This window comes from Cherax quadricarinatus, chromosome 12 (assembly GCF_038502225.1).
Source record: "Cherax quadricarinatus isolate ZL_2023a chromosome 12, ASM3850222v1, whole genome shotgun sequence".
NCBI classification, from domain to species: Eukaryota; Metazoa; Arthropoda; class Malacostraca; order Decapoda; family Parastacidae; genus Cherax; species Cherax quadricarinatus.
In genome coordinates, this window is record NC_091303.1 from 24,179,651 (window position 1) to 24,203,028 (window position 23,378).

The following is a 23,378-nucleotide window of genomic DNA, read 5'->3' on the forward strand; positions in this document are numbered from 1 at the left end:
AGAGAGAGAGAGAGAGAGAGAGAGAGATAGAGATACAGAGAGAGAGATAGAGAGAGATAGATACAGAGAGAGAGATAGAGATACAGAGAGAGAGAGAGAGAGAGAGAGAGAGAGAGATACAGAGAGAGAGATAGAGATACAGAGAGAGAGACAGCCACATTCAGTCAGCCAACCAGCCAACCACTCACCCGGCCACCCACCCAGCCAGCTACGTATTACACATTCAAGTTTATTCTCTATAATGGTTACAATGTGGGGTTCACAGGTTTTGGGTATTTTGTGATTTACATGTTATAAAATACTAATTACAGAGGGGGCCACTAGGACACCTAGCATGGCTAGGCATTTCGAGCAGACTTAGATTAATTCTTAACATTAAATCCTTACAGATTATAGTATTAAGGCTAAGTGACTACATCATAATTTGTGAGTTTAGCAATGTGAATGCTTTTGTTTTGGCACAATACAAGGTGTCTATATTTGAGTATCATAGGCAAACTTATGAGTAGTTAGGATTTATTATTTTAAGATTAAGATTAGTATTTCTGGGTTTATAGTCAGTGGGCGAGTGAGTGTACTTTTGAACCACCAGGTGGTTATCATGTAGTTAGTTGTCGGGGTGGATCAGGGAGATAAGATGTTTTCTAACTGTAGTTTTGAAAGTGATGAATGTGTCTGCAGTTCTAGAGTTTTCAAGTAGGGTGTTCCAGATTTTAGGTCCTTTGAAATACATTGAATTTTTGTAAAGGTTTAGTTGAACACGGGGAATGTCATAGAGATGTTTGTGTCTGGTGTTATGCCTGTGGATCCTGTCAACTATCAAGGAAGTGTTTTAGGTCAAGGTTAATATTGAAATTTAAGGTCCTGTAGATATAGATTGCACAGTAGTAAGTGTGGATGTTCTGAACAGGGAGTAAGTTTAGATCTATGAAGAGTGGGGGGGGGGGGGTGTTGCCCGGGATGGGATTTAGTGATTATTCTTACTGTGGCTTTTTGTTGGGTTATTATTGGCTTTAGGTGTGTTGCTGCAGTTGAACCCCAAGCACAGATAGCATAGGTGAGGTATGGATATATAAGTGAATGGTATAGTGTGAGAAGGCCAGTTTGCAGTATGTAGTATCGTATCTTGGAGAGGATCCCCACCGTTTTGGATACTTTTTTTGTTATGTGTTGGATATGGGTGCTGAAATTTAGGTTGTTGTCGAGGTATAAGCCAAGGAATTTGCCCTCATTATGTCTGGCAATTAGAGTGTTGTCGATCTTAATGTTAAGTTGCAGAGTTGTTTCTCTTTACTTAGGGTATATGTTTACCTGGAGAGAGTTCCGGGGGTCAATGCCCCCACGGCCCGGTCTGTGACCACGCCTTCTGGTGGATCAGAGCCTGATCAACCAGGCTGTTACTGCTGGCTGCACGCAATCCAACGTACGAGCCACAGCCCGGCTGGTCAGGTACTGACTTTAGGTGCTTGTCCAGTGCCAGCTTGAAGACTGCCAGGGGTCTATTGGTAATCCCCCTTATGTATGCTGGGAGGCAGTTGAACAGTCTTGGGCCCCTGACATGTGCTAGTGACACCCCTGTTTTTCATTGGGGGGATGTTGCATCGTCTGCCAAGTTTTTTGCTTTCGTTGTGAGTGATTTTCTTGTGCAAGTTCGGTACTAGTCCCTCTAGGATTTTCCAGGTGTATATAATCATGTATCTCTCCCACCTGCGTTCCAGGGAATACAGGTTCAGGAACTTTAACCCTTTCAGGGTCCAAGGCCCAAATCTGGAGTCACGCACCAGTGTCCAAGAATTTTCAAAAAAAAAATTTGTTATTTTTTCTTATGAAATCGTAGAGAATCTTTTTGTGAAGGTAATAAAACAAAAAGTACGAAAATTGGTGGAAAATTGACGAAATTATGCTCTCGCGAATTTTGATGTGTCAGCGATATTTACGAATCGGCGATTTTGCCGACTTTGACTCGCATTTTAGGCCAATTACATTATTCCAATCAACCAAATTCTTAGCTATTTCACTAGTATTACTTCTATTCTATCGATTGAGCACAAGAAATCGCCAAGTCAACTGTTTCAACTATAAAATAAAGTGATCGGAAATTGTTAATTTGGCCAATTTAACACAAAGTTCAAAATATTCCAATTTCAAAATAGGGTCCAGAATGAACAATGTAGGCATTCCTGGCACTAAACTAACATTTCCTCTGTTCATTAGTTATGTTTTGAGGCTTTACAAATAAATTCCATTTTGATTTTTTATTCACATAATGAATTTTTATTCACACCAAAAAATAGAAGATTTACTGTTATGCAATACTGTAATAATTGTATAAATATCATCACCATATTTGTGAATGTATATTAGACCCACCAGCTGACGTGTATTAGATGTGTGAGGTCGTTTGTTTACTCTTGAATATCGGCAAAAATTTAACATTTCTGCTACTTTGAGCTCAGTTTCAAGCCATTTCCAGTGCTAAAACCAATCAAAATCATCTCTATTTCTGTAATATGTCTTCCATTCTATCAAATGAGACCAAGAAATCGCAAATACAACTATAAAAAACATACGAAAAAACACTGCAAAGTTGCTGTTTTAATAGAAAAATCATGATTTCATTTTTTTTCTCTCATTATACACAGTGTGCTGCAGGATCTGTTTTATGTGGTGCACACATAGCACATAGATGTATTCTCTCATATCTAGGCCCAAATGTACCACTCACAGTTTATCAGAGTGAGCTGAGCTCATGGCGTAGATCTACGGTTTGGACCCTGAACGTAAAGCCGTAGATCTACGGGACGGACCCTGAAAGGGTTAAGCGCTCCCAGTAATTGAGGTGTTTTATCTCCGTTATGCATGTTGTTATGTTATACTACATTGTGTGTTCGAGCTGGCCAGGATGTACAGTGGACCCCGTCTTACGAACGCATCGCGTTACGTTAAATCCGCCATACGAAGCATTTGAAAGCAAGAATTTTGCCTTGTCTCACAATAAAAAACTCGCCTTACTTGATTCATCCAGGACACATCCCACGTGTGGCCTCAGTGCCAGTGTTTACAAGCCAGCCAGTGCGGTCGCATCTACGCATACATTTGGTACATTTCACATTATCCCAGTGTTTTTAGTGCTTGTAACTGCAAAACAAGTCACCATGGACCTGAAGAAAGCTTCTAGTGCCATCCCTGTGGTAAAAAGGGCAAGAACTGTATGTAATTGAAAAAAGAGATTAAGGAAATGTGTGCAAAGTGGGTTGAACCGCAAATTTTTACGGATGAAAATCACCCTGACACAGCTACTGCAAGCCGTGTTGGCAACCTGTACAATGACAATGTTATGGCCCATTTTAGGAAAGTCTTAAAGGAAAAGGAGGTACAGAGCTCTATGGACAGATTTGTTGTGCGACAGAGGTCCAGTGACTCTCAAGCTGGTCCTAGTGGCATTAAAAGAAGGGAAGTAACCCCGGAATAGGACTTGCTACCTCAAGTCCTAATAGAAGGGGATTCCCCTTCTAAACAATAACTTCGACACTCTCCCCTCCTCCCATCCCATCAATCATCACCAGATCTTCAATAAAGGTAAGTGTCATGTATTCTATTCTTAGTAGAGTAGTAATTGCACATGTCTTCTTCAGTTTGTGTGTATTAAAATTAATATTTCATGTGGTAAATTTTTTTTTTTCACACTTTGGGGTGTTAGGAACGGATTAATTTGATTTCCATTATTTCTTATGGGGAAAATTAATTCGGCTAACGATAATTTCGGTTTACGATGAGCTCTCAGGAATGGATTAATATCGTAAGGCGGGGCTCCACTGTATAAGAAACCCCATAAATAACAAAAAAAGGCACACCGTGACTGGAACGATACACAAATGACTTTGTAAATGGTCCAAGTCGGACCGAAACGTCGCCGTAACTCCTCTCTTCTACGTGCGAGTTATTTGTGTAAGAAACCCCATATGACCATAGCTTCCATCGTGGCCAAGAAAAAGGAAATCAAGGAAGCTGTTGTTGCAAAGGGGGTAAATATGCTGACAAAAATGAGATCACCAGTACTCAAAGATGTTGAGAAGTTATTATTGGTGTGGATAAATGAGAAACAATTAGCAGGAGATAGTCTTATGCAGTCACTTATTTGTGAAAAGGCTAGGCAGTTGCATGATGATCTCAAAGAAATTGTCTGCAACGAGTACTGATATTTGTGAATTTAAGGCCAGCAAAGGCTGGTTTGAGAGATTTAACCCTTTCAGGGTCCGTCCCGTAGATCTACGGCTTTACGTTCAGGGTCCAAACCGTAGATCTATGTCATGAGCTCAGCTCACTCTGATAAACTGTGAGTGGTACATTTGGGCCTAGATATGAGAGAATACATCTATGTGGTATGTGTGCACCACATAAAACAGATCCTGCAGCACACTGTGTATAATAAGAGAAAAAAAACTGAAATCATGATTTTTCGATTAAAACAGCGACTTTGCAGTGTTTTTTCGTATGTTTTTTATAGTTGTATTTGCGATTTCTTGGTCTCATTTGATAGAATGGAAGACATATTACAGAAATAGAGATGATTTTGATTAGTTTTAGCACTGGAAATGGCTTGAAACTGAGCTCAAAGTAGCAGAAATGTTAAATTTTTGCCGATATTCAAGAGTAAACAAACGACCTCACACGTCTAATACACACCAGCTGGTGGGTCTAATATGCATTCACAAATATGGTGATGATATTTATACAATTATTACAGTATTGCATAACAGTAAATCTTCTATTTTTTGGTGTGAATAAAAATTCATTATGTGAATAAAAAATCAAAATGAAATTTATTTGTAAAGCCTCAAAACGTAACTAATGAACAGAGGAAATGTTAGTTTAGTTCCAGGAATACCTACATTGTTTATTCTGGACCCTATTTTGAAATTGGAATATTTTGAACTTTGTGTTAAATTGGCCAAATTAACAATTTCCGATCACTTTAATTTGTAGTTGAAACAGTTGACTTGGCGATTTCTTGTGCTCAATCGATAGAATAGAAGTAATACTAGTGAAATAGCTAAGAATTTGGTCGACTGGAATAATATAATTGGCCTAAAATGGGAGTCAAAGTCGGCAAAATCGCCGATTTGTAAATATCACTGACACATCAAAATTCGCGAGAGCATAATTTCATCAATTTTCCATCAAATTTTGTACTTTTTGTTTTATTACCTTCACAAAAAGATTCTCTACCATTTCATAAGAAAAAATAACAAATTTTTTTTTTTAAATTCTTGGACACTGGGGCACCACTTCAGATTTGGGCCTTGGACCCTGAAAGGGTTAAGAACTGTAGTGGCATACACAGTGTGATAAGGCATGGCGAGGCTGCCAGTTTAGAGAAAATTGCAGCTACAAAATTCGTAAGTGAATTCAAGGAGTACATACAGACTGAGCAATTAAAACCTGAACAAGTGTTCAATTGTGACAAAACAGCCTCTTTTGGAAGAAAATGCCAAAGAGGACCTACATTATTCAGGAGGAAAAGAGACTGCCAGGACACAAGCCTATGAAAGACAGGCTGATGCTCATGTTTTGTAGAAATGCTAGTGGGGATTTCAAAGTGAAGCCATTACTAGTGTACCACTCTGAAAATCCCAAAGTGTTCAAGAAAAACAACATTATGAAGGGTAAATTGTGTGTGTATTGGAAATCTAATAATAAGGCATGGGTCACGAGGGAAATTTTCGTCAAGTGGTTCAATGAAGTGTTTGGCCCCAGTGAGAAGAATTACCTCCTGGAAAAGAAATTGGATCTCAAGTGCCTCCTGCTAATGGACAATGCACCTGCTCATCCTCCAAACTTGGATGACCTAATTCTGCAGGAGTATGGGTTCATCACAGTAAACTTCTTGCCCCTAATACCACTCCTCTCCTCCAGGCCATGGACCAGCAGATAATTTCAAACTTTAAAAATCTCTACACCAAAGCAATGTTTCAAAGGTGCTTTAATATGACCTCTGACACTCACTTGACCCTAAGAGAGTTTTGGAAAGATCACTTCAGTATCCTCCATTGCATAAGCCTTATAGGTAAGGCTTGGGAGGGAGTGACTACCAGGACTTTGAACTCTGCTTGGAGAAAATTGTGACCAGATTGTGTCCACAAGAGGGATTTTGAAGGGTTTGGGGCTGACCCTGACGAGCCTATTGCAGTTGTGGAATCTATTGTGGCATTGGGGAGTTCCATAGGGTTGGATGTGAGTCGAGAGGATGTGGAAGAGTTGGAGAACCACAACGAAGAGCTAACCACTGAGGAGCTGCAAGAGCTTCAGCTGGAACAGCAACAGACTGCAGCTCAGAATATTGCTGCAGAGGAGGAAGAGAGATGGAAGAAGTTGCCTTCTTCAGAAATTAAGGAGATTTTTGAAATGTGGGGTAGGATGAAAAGATTTATGGAGAAACATCACCCTGACAATGCTGTTGCAAGCCATATCAGCAACTTGTACAGTGACAAAGTCTTGGCCCATTTTAGGGAAGTTTTAAAGAGATGCCAGAAACAGAGCTCTCTGGACACTTTCTTTTGCGAGACAGGGCTCCAGTGACTCTCAAGCTGGTCCTAGTGGCATTAAGAAACAGAGAAGAGAAGTAACCCCAGAAAAGGACTTGGTACCTGAGGTGTTGATGGAAGGGGATTCCCCTTCTAAACAGTAAATTAATCCAATCTCTCTCCTCCTCCAGTCTTCCATACACTAAGAAGAATTACCAATAAAGGTAAGTGTTATGCTGCTAATGTTTCATTCATCATGTCCCATTGTATTGTATATGTACAGGTCCGCCATCACAAATCCAGCAATCAGTTATTCGGTTCCTTCAGTTATTCGGCACTAACTTTGGCTAGCATAATTTCAAATTTCCAGGGTTGCCACACCAACCTGCTGGTACTGTTTGGTGGCGCTACTTGCTGTATAAGTCATTTCAATTTCTTTTTCTCCATTTATTGTTTTAACCTGCTTACTTTTAGCCCTAGCCATGGTTCCAATGAATAAAAGAAATGCTTCTCTTTATGTAAAGCACCTACACAGTACATTATCCATTAAGGATAAGGTGGCTTTAAAGCCACTGTTGGTTGCCATGAGCTCAGTCTCATGAAGCAGGAGAATATGCTTTATTATTATGCTAATATCAACACTACAGCTTATTTGCCTATCACAATTGATCTAATATGACATAATAAACAATATAAATAACATAAAACATGTTAAATACTCCAGAGTGAATAATATTTGGCATAATACCGAGCAGTTTGACGGAGGTATGAAGAGGATATAGTATACAAGTACCATTTTCCTATCCCTTTCTTGGGGCTTATATAAGAGAAAACAGAGTATAGCACAGGGCTAACTGTGATATACACTCGTACTGCACCATAAACCTGAAACAAAAAAGTTATTTTCTCTATATAGATTATCACACATAGCAGCATATGTGTAGAGAACCTAGGATAACCCAAAAAAGTCAATGTGGCTTATTTTTAGTACCTGGCTTGGGTTAGCCATATATGATTTTTGGTAAATATTCGATTCCCAGCCAGGGTAGAAACATTAGGCGTGTTTCTTTACAACTGTTGTCTATATTTACCCATCAGTAAATGGGTACCTGGGTGTTAGCCGACTAGTGTGGGTGTTATCCTGGGACACTGACCTAATTTTCTTGAAATACTCTGCATAACAAGCAGCTTTCTATATAGTAATATGTCACTGATGTCAGCTAGGCCTGTATACCTTATACATGTACATGTAGTAAATAAAGATTATTATTATTATAATTATATTATTATTTTCTCAGTTGTTTGTTGGGTTATCTTACTGAAACTTCGGCAATGTATGATGGAAAGATACTTCTTAATGTACACCGAAAATGAAAGAAATCAGACCATAAATAGCAGAGTTCACTTCTCAGCCATTAGCGGCCGCTTAGCGGTATATTTTTTATGTTTTTTATGGTTATATTCTCATTTTTTTGGTCTCATTTGATAGAATGAATGATATATTACAGAAATAGATATGATTTGATTGCTTTCATGATGAAAAGTACCTTGAAATTGCGCTCACAGTAGCAAAAATGTTCTATTCTTTAGCGAAGCTCAAGAGTAAACAAATGACGTCACCGTCCAATACCTGTCCGCCTGCCAGTCCAAATTCCAATACAGAATCAAGAATGGGTTGACATTATTTATACAATTATTACAATAATGCAGCAGCCTGCATAAAAGTAAATCTTATATTTTTTGTGAATAAAAATTCCAAATGGTAAGCAAGAGTAATATAAGAGGGGCCTGGAGCCATGACTAATGAACAGAGAAAATGCTATTTTAGTGCCAGGAATGTCTGCATTGTTTATTCTGGACCCTATTTTGAAATTGGCATCTGTTGAAATTTGTGTGAAATCGGCCAAATTGCCAATTTCTGACCACTTTATTGGGTAGTTGAAGTAAGTGACTGGGCAGTTTCTTGTACTCAGTTGACAGACTAGAAGTAAATAAGTTTATTCAGGTATATACAAATACAGTTACATAGATTAACATACATAGCGGTGTATGTATAGAGAACCTAGGATAACCCAGAAAAGTCAGACAAAGTGACTTATTTCCAGTACCTGGCTTGGGCTTGCCATATATGATTTTTAGTAAATATTTTTTTTTTCTCGGTTGTTTGTTGGGCTATCTCATTGAAACTTGGGCAATGTATGATGGAAAGATGCTTCTTAGCGTACAACAAAAATAAAAAAGACGGACGATAAAAAAGGGAGTTCATTCTCAGCCATTAGCCGCCTCTTTGCAGTATATTTTCGTATGTTTTTTATGGTTGTATTCTCATTTTTTTGGACTCATTTGATAGAATGGAAGATATATTACAGAAATAGACATGATTTTGATTGCTTTCATGATGAAAAGTACCTTGAAATTGAGCTCTAAGTAGCAGAAATGTTCGATTTTTGCCGATGTTCAATGAACTTTGTGTAAGTCAAGTTGGTTAATTTTATTAAGTGTATTCTAACCTAACCACTCTGTGATCAGCAAACTCAGTAATCCGGCACATTACAGGTCCCAGTGATGCCGGATTTGTGATGTAGGGCCTGTATGTAAAAAAATTTTTTGTTTTAATACTTCTGGGTGTCTGGAATGGATTAATTGTATTTACATTTCTTATGGGGAAAATGGATTAAAAAATCATCAATTTTGAAAACAGTCACACTTCCAGAAATGGATTAATTACGAAAAACGAGGGTCCACTGTATTTATTCTGTGGGTTATGTATCATGTTTATATATTATGTAGTGTGTTTCTTATATAATTCTGAAAAAGAATATCACAGGTGGATTAACCCTTTGACTGTTTCGGTCGTATATATACGTCTTACGAGGTACCGTGTTTAACGTATATATACAGTGGACCCCCGGTTAACGATATTTTGTCACTCCAGAAGTATGTTCAGGTGCCAGTACTGATCGAATTTGTTCCCATAAGGAATATTGTGAAGTAGATTAGTCCATTTCAGACCCCCAAACATACACGTACAAACGCACTTACATAAATACACTTACATAATTGGTCGCATTCGGAGGTGATCGTTATGCGGGGGTCCACTGTACTCGTAAATTCCAGCTGCTTCAAATCAAGCAGGAGAAAGCTGGTAGGCCCACATGTGAGAGAATGGGTCTGTGTGGTCAGTGTGCACCATATAAAAAAAAATCCTGGAGCACGCAGTGCATAATGAGAAAAAAAACTCTGACCGATTTTTTTAATTAAAATGCCGAATTTGTGGTCTATTTTCGTATAGTACTTATGGGTGTATTCTCGTTTTCTTGGTCACATTTGATAGAATGGAAAACATATTATAGAAATAGAGGTGATTTTGATTGGTTTTACTATAAAAAGAACCTGGAAATGGAGCTCAAAGTAGGGGAAATGTTTGATTTTTGCCGATGTTCAAAATTAAACAAATGATGTCATTGTCCAATAAATGTCCAACTAGCCATTCTAATATGCAGTCATGGGTTGACATTATTTGTACAATTATTATAATACTGCAGTAGTCTGCATAACAGTAAATCTTCTATTTTTTGTTTGAATAAAAATTCAAAATAGAAAGCAAGAGTAATATCAGAGGGGCCTGGAGACATGACTGGTGAACAAAGAAAATGTTATTTTAGAGCCAGGAATGTCTGCATTGTTCATTCTGGACCTTATTTTGAAATTGTCATATTTTTTTATTTTCGTGAAATTGGGCAAATTGCAAATTTCTGACCACGTTATTGGGTAGTTGAAATCGGTAAATGGGCAGTTTCTTGTGCTCAATTGATAGAAAAACATGGGGTTCTAAAGAAATAGCTATGAGTTTGGTCAACTGGAACAATGGAATTAGCCAAAAATAGGGCTCAAAGTGGGTGAAATCGGAGATTTGTTAATATCGCCGAGGTCGCTAACTTTGCGAGAGCGTAATTCCGTCAGTTTTCCATCAAATTTCGTCTTTTTGGTGTCATTAAAATCGGGAAAAGATTCTCTATCATTTCATAAGAAAAATTTGGGGGGGGGGGGATTTTGCGACACCAGGAGACATCTCAGGATTGGGGGTTGCAACAGTCAAGGTGTTAATGAAAATATCTATTGGGAAGTGTAACAGAATTCTTCCTCTGTAAGCTATGCATGTCATAAGAGGCGAGTAAAATGCTGGGAGCAAGGGGCTAGTAACCCCTTCTCCTGTATACATTACTGAAGTTAAAAAGAAAAATTTTTGTTTTTCATTTTGGGCGACCCTACCTCAGTGGGATACAGCCGGTTTGTTGAAAGAAAGATGATGATCTATATTAATGTAATACAGTGGACCCCCAGATTAAGACGTCATTGGAATAAGTAATATTCGGAATAAGTAACATTTCTGCATCAAAATATTGGCTTAATGAACGTCACTGAACTCGGCATGAGTTATTAGTGTCGGGGCCAGAGCGGCCCCGACACTCCATGTACAGCCAGTGTGCCATTGTTTACCAGCCAATGAGGACAATCCCACACGTTCATACGATACATTTTGTATTATTCCATTCTTTTTAGTGCTTGTAACTGCTAAATAAGTCACCATGAACCCAAAGAAAGCTTTTAGTGCCAGCCAGCCCTTTGGTAAAGGGCTGAGAGAGAGGGGAGAATGTGCCTTTTTCAGTGATTCTGCAATATGTACAATACTAAGGCAGCAGGAGTCTATGAAGGCTATAGTGCCAGCCAGCAATAAAGCGTAGCATTAACAGTGTAGCAAGTAAGTTAAGTGATTAATTAACAGAAAAAGGACAGCACGAATCTGACTCCTCCATTGTTGTTGGAGGTATATAGGGCTACTGACTGACACCACTGCCTCTGCTGCTGCCTTCACCACCACTATGTAAGGCTTATCTTTCACTGGCCTATATACACCCAACAACAAACAACACACCACCACATGTGACATTCTTAATGCCATATTTTATTCATTCTAGAGAATACGTATATCATGTTTCTATGTTATTAATATTGTTTATTATGTCATATTAGATGAATTATTCTAGATAAATAAGCCATAGAGCTGATATTAGTGTCATATTGAAGGACTATCTTGTCCTGTCTCCCAACACAATTCCTAACATATGCCAGAAACAGATCTCTCTGGAACACTTTTTTGAGCGACAGGGATCCAGTGACTCAAGTTGGTCCTAGTAGCATTAAAAAACAAAGGAGGGAAGTAACCCAGGATAAAGACTTGGTAGCTGAAATCTTTATGGAGTGGGATTCTCCTTCCAAACATCCTCCATCCTCTCCCCTCCTCTTGTCTTCTATATATCACCATGTCTTCAATAAAGGTAAGTGTGATGTTATTATTGTTTTATTCTTCATGTATCATTGTTTTCTGTGTAGTAAATGTATATTTCATGTAGAAAACATTTTTTTAATACACTTTTGGGTGTCTGAAACGGATTAATTGGATTTCCATTATTTCTCATGGGGAAAATTAATTCGGAATAAGTCAGATTCGGGATAAGTCACGCTCTCTGGAACAGATTAATCACGCAATCCGGGGGTCCACTGTATACATTTAAAGCATCCCATAGCAATTATTATTATTAATAACAACAATATGGTGTCTTCAAGACTAGTGAGACACTCTTAATATTAAGTTTTTAGTGTGTACCTGCACACCAGCACAGTGTTTAAGTTTATTTAGGTAAAAGTAGGTCTTAGACAGGGATGTGTAATGTCACCATGGTTGTTTAATATTTATAGATGGGGTTGTAAAAGAAGTAAATGCTAGGGTGTGGAGAGGGGTGGGATTAAATTATGGGGAATCAAATACAAAAATGGGAATTGACACAGTTACTTTTTGCTGATGATACAGTGCTTATGGGAGATTCTAAAGAAAAATTGCAAAGCTTAGTGGACGAGTTTGGGAGTGTGTGTAAAGGTAGAAAGTTGAAAGTGAACATAGAAAACAGTAAGGTGATGAGGGTATCAAATGATTTAGATAAAGAAAAATTGGATATCAAATTGGGGAGGAGGAGTATGGAAGAAGTGAATGTTTTCAGATATTTGGGAGTTGACGTGTCAGCGGATGGATCTATGAAGGATGAGGTTAATCATAGAATTGATGAAGGAAACAAGGCGAGTGGTGCGTTGAGGTATATGTGGAGACAAAAAACGTTATCTATGGAGGCAAAGAAGGGAATGTATGAAAGTATAGTAGTACCAACACTCTTCTTATATGGGTGTGAAGCTTGGGTTGTAAATGCTACAGCGAGGAGGCGGTTGGAGGCAGTGGAGATGTCCTGTCTAAGGGCAATGTGTGGTGTAAATATTATGCAGAAAATTCGGAGTGTGGAAATTAAGAGAAGGTGTGGAGTTAATAAAAGTATTAGTCAGAGGGCTGAAGAGGGGTTGTTGAGGTGGTTTGGTCATTTAGAGAGAATGGATCAAAGTAGAATGACATGGAGAGCATATAAGTCCGTAGGGGAAGGAAGGCGGGGTAGGGGTCGTCCTCAAAAAGGTTGGAGGGAGGAGGTAAAGGAGGTTTTGTGGGCGAGGGGCTTGGACCAATACGCATTAACTTTAACCCTTTCAGGGTTGGTGCCGTACTAGTACGGCTTACGCAGCAGGGTTAGTGCTGTACTAGTACGCATAAATTCTAGCGGCCTCAAATTAAGCGAGAAACAGCTGGTAGGCCTAGATGTGAGAGAATGGGTCTGTGCGGTCAGTGTGCGCACTAGGAAAAAAATCGGGCACCCAGTGGTGCATTATGGGAATGCCATTTTAGTACACCTTGCTCACCATGCCTTGCGGTAAGAAACACCTCACTCCTTGGCGAACTGGGACACTTTTGTTCCCCAGTGACAGTTCTAATACAGATGGAAGTGTCAGTGAAGATGACTTTCAAGGTTATCGGGAGGTTGTGACCAAAACTAAGGACCATAATACCGGTAATAGTGAGGAAAATCCAGATGACCCTCAACCTTCCACCTCTGATGTTGGGTCGTCTTGTTCATGTTTGGTTGCACCAGAACGAAAAAGGAAACTTGTATTTTCCCATATCCAGGACTCAGATGTGAGCAATGGTGATGATAGTGATAGTGAATATGAACTCCAAGCTTTTGAAAACAGTTCCAGTAGTGAGAGTGAAGTGGAATATTCTCCAATGAAGCATCAGTATATACGACGGTATATGCGATCTGGAAGTGCGCCATATGCTATTCCAAGGGTAAGGAGTACATCTTGGAGTACATCCCGTGACTGTACAACAGGCACAGATAGTGAAAATGAAGATGATAGCGCTGCAATTGGGTTGAGAAATGTGGATGCGGCAGCAGATGATAGTGGTTATAGTGGGGCCAGCCATGAGGCATCAGCAGTGGGCCATGCTGTTACCCACACCGCTGAGTCAGCTCAGCTACAACAAAGACCAACCTCACCCACCCACCCACCACACCAACCTCCACAACCACAATATCCACAACCACCTGTCAGTATCCAGTACCCACCAGCAGACCACACCTAGGATTGGCAGGAAGCTGCCAATTTTGTTCCCAATCCCCATCACTTTGATGAAAGTCAAAGTGGAATACGGACATCTTGTACACTTGGGAACAATGCCACTGAACTGGAATATTTCGAGTTATTCTTTGATGAACCCCTGATGGAAATTATTGTCAGGGAGAGCAACAGCTACTTCAATTACACCATGGCAAACACAATACTTTCACCAAAATCACACCTACACCAGTGGAAGGAGACAACTGTGGCTGAGATGTATCTTTTGTTTGCCACAATAATGCTTATGCCACATGTGTGTTTAAGCACAGTGTCAAATCATACTGGTTGAAAGACCACCTGATTGCAACCCCAGGTTTCAGCGATATACCACTGAATCGATTTTTGCTGCTGTTACGTATGTTTCACTTCTCAGACAAAACCAGGCCTGACAGAAACAACAGGTTATATAAGATTAGGAATGTGTTTGTGTATCTGAAACAGAAATTCAATATATATTTTTATCCCTTCAGGAAGCTTGTTATTGACGAGTCTTTGATTCTGTTCAAAGGAAGAACACCATTCAAGCAGTATATACCAAGCAAGAGGAAATGCTCTGTATAAAGTTGTTTGTGCTTTGTGATTGCTACAGTGGTCTTGTACTGGATATAATTGTGTACACTAGAAGTAATACATTGCGAGATACCAGGAAGTTGCTGGGTATCTCTGGTGATGTGGTTAGAACAATGATGGAACCATATCTTGGTAAGGGGCATATATTATATACTGATAACTGGTACACAAGCCTTTTACTCAGTGATTTCTTGCGAGTGAACATGGCAGATGTGTGTAGCACTGTGCGTGCAAATCAAAAACATATGCCCAGGTTCAACGCTGGCACTCGTAGAGGTGAGGTGCAGGTGTTTGCTGCCAATGACATCATGGCATTTCGGTGGCATGACAAACAAGATGTCACACTGCTGTCATCAGTTCACCCTAACAAAATGGCAGACACTGGCAGGCAGCATAGAGAGATCAATGAACCTATTCTAAAACCTGCAGCTATGATGGACTACACCCTCGATATGCGTTCAGTAGACAAATGTGACAGGCAGATTTGGTTTGCTGACTGTGTTCGCAAGAGTTATAAGTGGTACATAAAACTCTTTTTCCATATTCTGGACATTTCCATGCTCAATGCTTATAGCATGCATAAGATGAGGACCAGAAATAAACCACCATATGGCAAATTTTGTTTGTCTGTCATCAGACAAATAATAATCAAGTAATAAGGAACAACACCTGCAATAGAAAACCGCCCACGAAATTATCAACAACTGCCTTCTCGTCTGAGGCCTGGTGATCATTTCCTAATGAAACTACCTGCTACTGCTTTCAAGAAAAAGGCTCAGAAGAGGTGTTACATCCGTGCACATACAAAAAAAAATGCCCACAACAATGCAGACACACTCATTTTATGTGTGAGGAGTGTAAAACACCATTGTGCATGACACCGTGTTTCAAAGACTTCCACAGGCTGCAGAACTTCTAAGAACATGTCCAGTGACTGTATATATGTATCTATAATATAGAAAAATTGTAATAAACAACATTTCATTTTGTTCACTTGTGTAAACATGTTTTGTAAACAATAAAATGACAACAGTGTTTGTGCAGTGATTGTGTAATATAGAAAGAGTGAATATATACAAAATAGTCCTTCTGTTGGTCTCACAGGCCATAAAAGTTACTTGAAAAGAAAAAAATATTAAAAAATAATAGAAAAAAGTAGAAAAAAAAAACAAAAATGGTTACCGGTGACCGGCAGTCGGCGATGTTGCCATATGCGGTTCAATTTCTGCCAGCTCCATGCCTCCATATCTCTGTAAGTATTAATGGCAAAAAAAAAAAAAATTTTTAGCCTATAAGATTTAGAAAGAAAAAAAAAAAAACTATCTTTTCACAAGAATTTTTTTTTTTCGAATATTTTTCAACCCTGAGAACAAGTTTGAGAGAGGGCCTGTCGACCCTGAAAGGGTTAAAACACTTAAAATTATGGAAAGCTTCCAGACATAATGGAGAGACACAGAGCTCATGAAGGATGTAAACAGAGTGGCACACGGTGGCCACATTAGCGAGTCACGTAAGTGGAGGGGAGCCATATAACGAGTCTTGGTCATAATCTGAAATATCCGTATTAGCAAAACACCATAAAGAGGGGCCCTACTGTATAGTTTTGAGAATATGTTCCTTGACTTTCAGTATTTAACTGTACCAAACTATGTTGTGCCTAGTATGTATAGTATTTAATATGCATAGTCTAACATTCCCAATTATAGAGAAACTATGGCAGTGATATCTACATAGCTTGTGCTACTAGGTCAGATGCCGTGCTCCTTCCTTAAGTGACATGAGTGACCTGACTAGGTCAAGGCATTGGGTTAAGCCGGTGGGAGAATTGGACCTGCCTCGCATAGGCCAGTAGGCCTGTTCCAGTGTACCTTTTTTCTTATGATCTTATAATACTTTTATATAAGGAAATATTATATATAGCTTTTCTACTGTTAGACAATATTATAACTAGAGCTTCTCCAAAATGGTGTATCTCTATATTACTTTACATAAATTTACCATTGGTTTTGGCAAGTTGTAAAGCTGTCTTGGTGTCAGAAAGACTAGTTCCTGTTATTATTACTTTACTTAATCCAACATCCCATGCTCTCTTCAAAACAAGTTCCAGGTCAGCTTCATGCTTCTTGCTTCCATGATAAACTCCTTGGTACATGTCATCAGTCAGATTAGCACCAATATCTGTAAAAGAAGATACATACAGTACACACAATGCTCGACACCACTGAACTATGATAATAGTAAGCTCAGTAATATTGCACATATAAAGATAATGAAGAGCTTTGTTTACTGTACATTAGTAAGAAAAGAAATATTTTATAGCATTTTGTTGTGTCAAATTTTTGTCTGTTGTTAAAACCAGTTTTGTATTTATTTATTTATTATTTTTTTTTTCAACAAGTCGGCCGTCTCCCACCAAGGCAGGGTGACCCAAAAAAGAAAGAAAATCCCCAAAAAGAAAATACTTTCATCATCATTCAACACTTTCACCACACTCGCACATTATCACTGTTTTTGCAGAGGTGCTCAGAATACAACAGTCTAGAAGCATACACATATAAAGATACACAACATATCCCTCCAAACTGCCAATATCCCAAACCCCTCCTTTAAAGTGCAGGCATTGTACTTCCCATTTCCAGGACTCAAGTCCGACTATATGAAAATAACCGGTTTCCCTGAATCCCTTCACTAAATATTACCCTGCTCACACTCCAACAGATCGTCAGGTCCCAAGTACCATTCGTCTCCATTCACTCCTATCTAACACGCTCACGCACGCTTGCTGGAAGTCCAAGCCCCTTGCCCACAAAACCTCCTTTACCCCCTCTCTCCAACCCTTTCGAGGACGACCCCTACCCTGCCTTCCTTCCCCTATAGATTTATATGCTTTCCATGTCATTCTACTTTGATCCATTCTCTCTAAATGACCAAACCACCTCAACAACCCCTCTTCTGCCCTCTGACTAATACTTTTATTAACTCCACACCTTTTCCTAATTTCCACACTCCGAATTTTCTGCATAATATTTACACCACACATTGCCCTTAAACAGGACATCTCCACTGCCTCCAACCGTCTCCTCGCTGCTGCATTTACCACCCAAGCTTCACACCCATATAAGAGTGTTGGTACTACTATACTTTCATACATTCCCTTCTTTGCCTCCATAGATAACGTTTTTTGACTCCACATATACCTCAACGCACCACTCACCTTTTATATATTATTATATATTATTATATATTATTAAATTTAGTGGAATACACCAAACCTGTAGAGGTCAAGGAGTGCTTGAGGAATTGGAGGCAATCAAGTTTAATCTAAAAAAAGGGGAGAACAGGTCCAATACCTTGAATCAAGATCCTATTACTAGGCACCTTCTTAAGGGAGGTGCCAGTTAGAAAATCATGAATGAAACATGTAAAGGAAACTAAGAGAACAAAACTTGAACTTAGCAAATGAAAGTTGTCAATGAACATCGCTATACAGTACTGTGCTATAATATACTATGGCTGTTTTAAGGAAGAATAAAAAGTTACAACGTGACCAGAAAGTCGCTAGAAGCCTGCACTTAGGCAAGGAACCTTATGATGAAGTCTCAGTTCATCCTGAACTGTTGTCAAGTTGCAACTGGACCATTGTGACTTGACAATGCTGCAGGATGGACCAAAACATCATCATCAGGTTACTCTCCTAAGTGTGGGTTTTGGGTGAATTGTTTTGAGGAAATTTACTTACTGCAGCATTATCGTAATTATAGCCTCTCCTCACTTAATGACGGAGTTCCGTTCCTCACATCACATCATTAAAGGAGTTCATCGCTAAGTGAGGAGCATACTATAAGGGTGGTGGGTTTGTGTCAACCATCTTTGATACTGTTTTAACCCTTTGACTGTTTTGGTCATATATATACACCTACCATCTGACTTACGACCAAGTTCGGTTCCGAGAAACCGGTCGTAAGTCGAAATGGTCGTAAGTCAAACTTTACTACTGAATATCAACAAAACATTTTTGTAATGACTATTTTATTGTTTTATTTTGGTATTTCATGTTTTATTTTACTTTTTATGTTGTTAGTACTGTATTTTATACTGTAAGGTTTAGGATAAACACTGTGTACAACACAAATAGTTGTTTATTTCCCAGAAATTTGGCATAAAAAACACGGTCGTAAGTCGAGTGGTCATAAGTCGAGCAGGTCGTAAGTCGGATGGTAGGTGTACGTCTTACGAGCCAATGTTTTTGACGTATTAATACACCAAAATTCTAGTGGCTTCAAATCAAGCAGGAGAAAGCTGGTAAGCCCACATGTGAGAGAATGGATCTCCAAGGTTAGTGTGTGCCATATAAAAAAATTGGGGAGCCAGTGGTGCATTGTGGGAATGCCATTTCAGTAGTCCTTCTTCAGCATGCCTAGCAGTAAGAAATATGCGACTCCCTGGCAAATCTGGGACACTTTTCTTCGCAAGTGATGTTCTAACATGGATGGAAGTGTCAGTGAAGATCAATTTCATGGTTTTGAGGAGTTTGTGACCAAAAGCAATGCCCAGGATACCAGAAGAAAGAAAGAGAAAGGGTAAAAGAGAATGAAGGATAATGAAAGAGAATGAAAGAGAATGAAGGAGAAAGAAACAGAAAGAAGGAGAATGAAGGAGAATGGAGAAGAAAGAAAAAAAGAGAAAGAAGAAGAAAGAAGAGAGATAATTATGTAGGAGGATGGAGGGGAAGCGAGCATCGGACCCCATTGTTTTGGCATGCGGTAGGGGGAGTGAGTAATGATACATCATTTTGACAGCTGCCAGACCCTGACTCAGCACATTTAGAAGTCCACACCCTCACACACACACAACACAATGAAAGTGTCCAGTGACTATATATGTGTATATGTATTATAGAAACCAGAAGGAAGGAAAGAATGAAGAAAGAAAGAAAGGTAGGTACATAGGTAGGTAGGAAGGAATGATGACACATTTACCTAGGATAACTACCTAACACAACTGTCTGCTACTACTATGAAGAAAACTGCTCAGAGAGTTGTTTTGTCTGTGCACATAAAAAAAAAAACCTACAAAAATGCAGACACACTCATGTGTGAGGAGTGTAAAACACCATTGTGTATGAAACCATGTTTCAAAGAGTTCCACAAGCTGCAGAACTTCTAGGAACATGTTCAGTGACTGGTCCCAAGATGCAACCCACACCAGTCGACTAACACCCAGGTACCCATTTTACTTTACAAGATTGACCACAATAACAAGAATTTGCTGTTTGTGAAAACTTGAGAGTAGGGGAGCTCGGCCAGCATTGGTGGCGTGCAAACCTGTCTTCTGAAGGCTCCTCAGTTGTTTGAGGTGGTGTAGACCCTTCTTTAGGCCCTGCTTCACCGTCTTTCTTTCTTGAGTGCTTGTGCTTTCAATGCTTTCTCTTTATCAGGCAGTGTTGTGTGGCCCATTTCTGGGGGATTAGACTGAGATGTCGTTCGCCCCTATAGGGGGGCACCCCCTCCAGTTCCTACTCAGTTGACAACTGTTTCATCACCACCGGACCATGATATGGCTATTGTGTCCCCTTTTGGGATAAATAAACAGGCCCTTGAGATTGATGATGGTGCCAGGCCCCTGTCTAGCCCAAAATGCCAACCAACTTCTGATCAAGACTATGCTCCTTATCCACCTTGAATCACTCCAGACATGATGGTGGTTCTTGTGCGTCCTAAGGATGGCGGTACATCCTTCACCAATCCACAGGAAGTCACCGATGCCATCAGTGGATCTCCTTTCGGTAAGGCCTGCATAGATGGGGTGTCCAGCAACTCAGTAGGGGTATAGCCCTAAGGCTCTGACTCCATCGTAAGTCTTTTCTGGCCAGAAATTTACCACTTAATACCAATCATGTCCTGGGTAGGTGGAATGTGGTCTGCTGGGAGGTACGCTCCTCAGTCCTCGCTGCCGGTTGTTCTTATAGCAGAACTGGTCCGATTTCCTCGTCCCTCTCAGATGAGGAGATCCACTCTGAATTGGTTTTAAGTGGGGGTGACGACTTAGGTTTGTGGGAAGTTTGGAGCCTCTCGACTTGTCCTGCCCCATCTCGTATGGTTCGTGTATGTTTCTCGAGTGCTCTCCCGAGATTTGTGACTTTTGGCAATCTAAGGTTTCGTGTTCTTCCTTATACTTTTCCTCTACTCCAGTGTCAGAAATGTTTCCTCTTTGGGCATGGAGAGCTGTCTTGCTGTGGTAAGGTAAGATGTGCGAACTGTAGTGGGTTTCACCCAGTCATTAACCCTTTGACTGTTTCAGGCCCCTCTCTGAAACTGTCATTCTATGTCGCCAAATATTCAAAAAAAAAAAAAATTATTTTTTCTTATGAAAATGTTAAGATTATTTTTCTGAGTGTTTTAGTCCAAAAAAAAAATTTTTGCCATCGGTACTTACCGAGATATAGAGCCGTGAAGTTTGCAGAAAATGAGCCGCGTATGGCAACAGCGGCGACTGCCGCTCACCCGGTAAACTTTAGTTTACTTGTAATTGAAGGTTTTTTGTTTTTTTCACTATTTTATTTTTTCACATAACTTATGTGGCCTATGAGACCAAAGTAAGGTGCAATGTATATATATACACTCGTTGTATACAACACAATAAGCACACAAACATAATTATCAATATATTGTTTACAAAACTTGTTTACAAAAACAAACAAACAATCATCCTCCTCCTCCTCCTCCTCCTCATCCTCCTTCTCCTCCTCCTCCTTCTCCTTCTCCTCCTTCTCCTTCTCCTCCTCCTCCTTCTCCTCCTTCTCCTTCTCCTCCTTCTCCTTCTCCTCCTCCTCCTTCTCCTTCTCCTCCTCCTTCTTCTCCTCCTCCTTCTCCTTCTTCTCCTCCTCCTTCTCCTTCTCCTCCTCCTCCTCCTCCTCCTCCTCCTCCTCCTCCTCCTCCTCCTTCTCCTTCTCCTCCTCCTCCTCCTCCTCCTCCTCCTCCTCCTCCTCCTCCTCCTCCTCCTCCTCCTCCTTCTCCTTCTCCTTCTCCTTCTCCTTCTCCTTCTCCTCCTCCTCCTCCTCCTCCTCCTCCTCCTTCTCCTCCTCCTTGTCTTGTGTGCGAGTGTGTGGCTTATAATTGTTTTGAGTCAGAAGTCGGCAGCTGTCAAAGTGACATATTGTCTCATTAGTCACTACCCCTACCGCCTGTCAAAACAATGGGGTCGGATGCTGCTTCCCCTCCTCCATTCTATCTAATTATCTTTCTCCCTCATTCTATATCTTTCAATCTGTCTCTCTTTCTATCTGTCTGCCTATCTCTGTCTCACAGGTACACATAAATACAAGTATACATAGTGTAAATTACCTAGGATAACCCAAGAAATCCAGACAAAGTGCTATACTCTGCTTGAAGATGTGAGTAAACGTGATGACACAGTCTTGTGGCTCTCTCTGAGACAGAGAGCTAGATGGACAGACAGGGAGCTTGACAGACAGACAAATAGACAGACAGAAATGTTTGTGTACCAGCAAAAACAAAGGGAGGGCGATGGTCATGTAATATTACCCTCCTTTAAGCTCATCAAAGTCAGCTCTTATCAGATGTTATCTCCCCTTATCTTGTCACTGTCATGGGGTGGACTTTTTTTTTTCTTGCTTCAAGGGAACAATATTATTACATCTTCTTCTTCCTCCTCCTCCTCCTCTTCTCCTCCTCCTCCTCCTCCTCCTCTTCCTTCCCTCCTCCTCCTCCTCCTCCTCCTCCTCTTCCTCCCCTCCTCCTCCTCCATTGCTTTTGGTCTCAAACTCCTCCAAATCATGAAATTGATCTTCACTGACACTTCCATCTGTGTTAGAGCATCACTTGGGAAGAGAAGAGTCCCAGATTTGCTGGGGAATCACATATTTCTTACCGCTAGACATGCTGAAAAATGACAACTGAAATGGCATTCCCACAATGCACCACTGGCTCCCCGATTTTTTTTATATGGTGCACACTGACCATGGAGACCCATTCTCTCACATGTGGGCCTACCAGCTTTCTCCTGCTTGATTTGAAGCTGCTAGAATTTATGCGTATAAATACGTCAGAAACATTGGCTCGTAAGACGTATTTATACGTCGGAAACAGTCAAAGGGTTAAAGGTGGCATTACCTGTACCCGCCTGGCCTCATGTTACTTCTGTAAAGGGAACCACAAGGTTACATCCCAGTCTTGCCCAGAATATCCCCAGGCTCTTGATTTGGCAAACTCAGCCAGGGCCTAGTCTCTTTCACTCAATGAATGTAACTCCAGCTTGCGGTCCGTGAAGCCAGTAGCAGTCCATCAGCCCTTGCCTCCTTTGCCTCCAGTGCCCCCTACTAAGGGCATCCCCCCAGCACCAGTACGGCCAGGGCATCTGTACTCTGCAGCTGTGAAGGCTAATGTCCCCGTTTCCAATTGGTTTGTGGCTCTTGCAGAATTCTCTCTTCCTTCAGAGGATTTTCCACCCCCAGGGCAGCAGCATCTCAGGGTGTCTTCTGACCTGGCTTCCATTGCAGAAGTTATTACTCATGCTCCTCCTCATTCATGATGCATGTCCTCCCATCAAGGTGGCGCGGTTTCAAAATCGACTCGAAGTTCGGTGCCCCACCCAGTTCAAGTGGACCTCTTGCCCGACCCAGAGCCTCGTACCTCGCAGAGGTGTTCCCCCTTTAATTCTCCTCAATTCCAGCCCCAGCCTGTCCCTATTTCAGGACCCTTCACTACT

At 40.3% G+C, this 23,378-nt stretch overlaps 1 protein-coding gene across 7 annotated transcripts in view; it reads right to left on the bottom strand.

The window, feature by feature from the left end:
* The window catches only part of LOC128686617 (deoxyribonuclease TATDN1), a 192,546-nt gene that overhangs the window by 116,829 nt on the left and 52,339 nt on the right, over window positions 1–23,378 (bottom strand). For all 7 annotated transcript variants that reach the window (XM_070084275.1, XM_070084276.1, XM_070084274.1 and 4 more), the window contains one exon: window positions 16,650–16,829. In XM_070084275.1, the coding sequence (XP_069940376.1) occupies window positions 16,650–16,829 (180 nt within the window). The remainder of the gene's footprint in view (window positions 1–16,649; window positions 16,830–23,378) is intronic.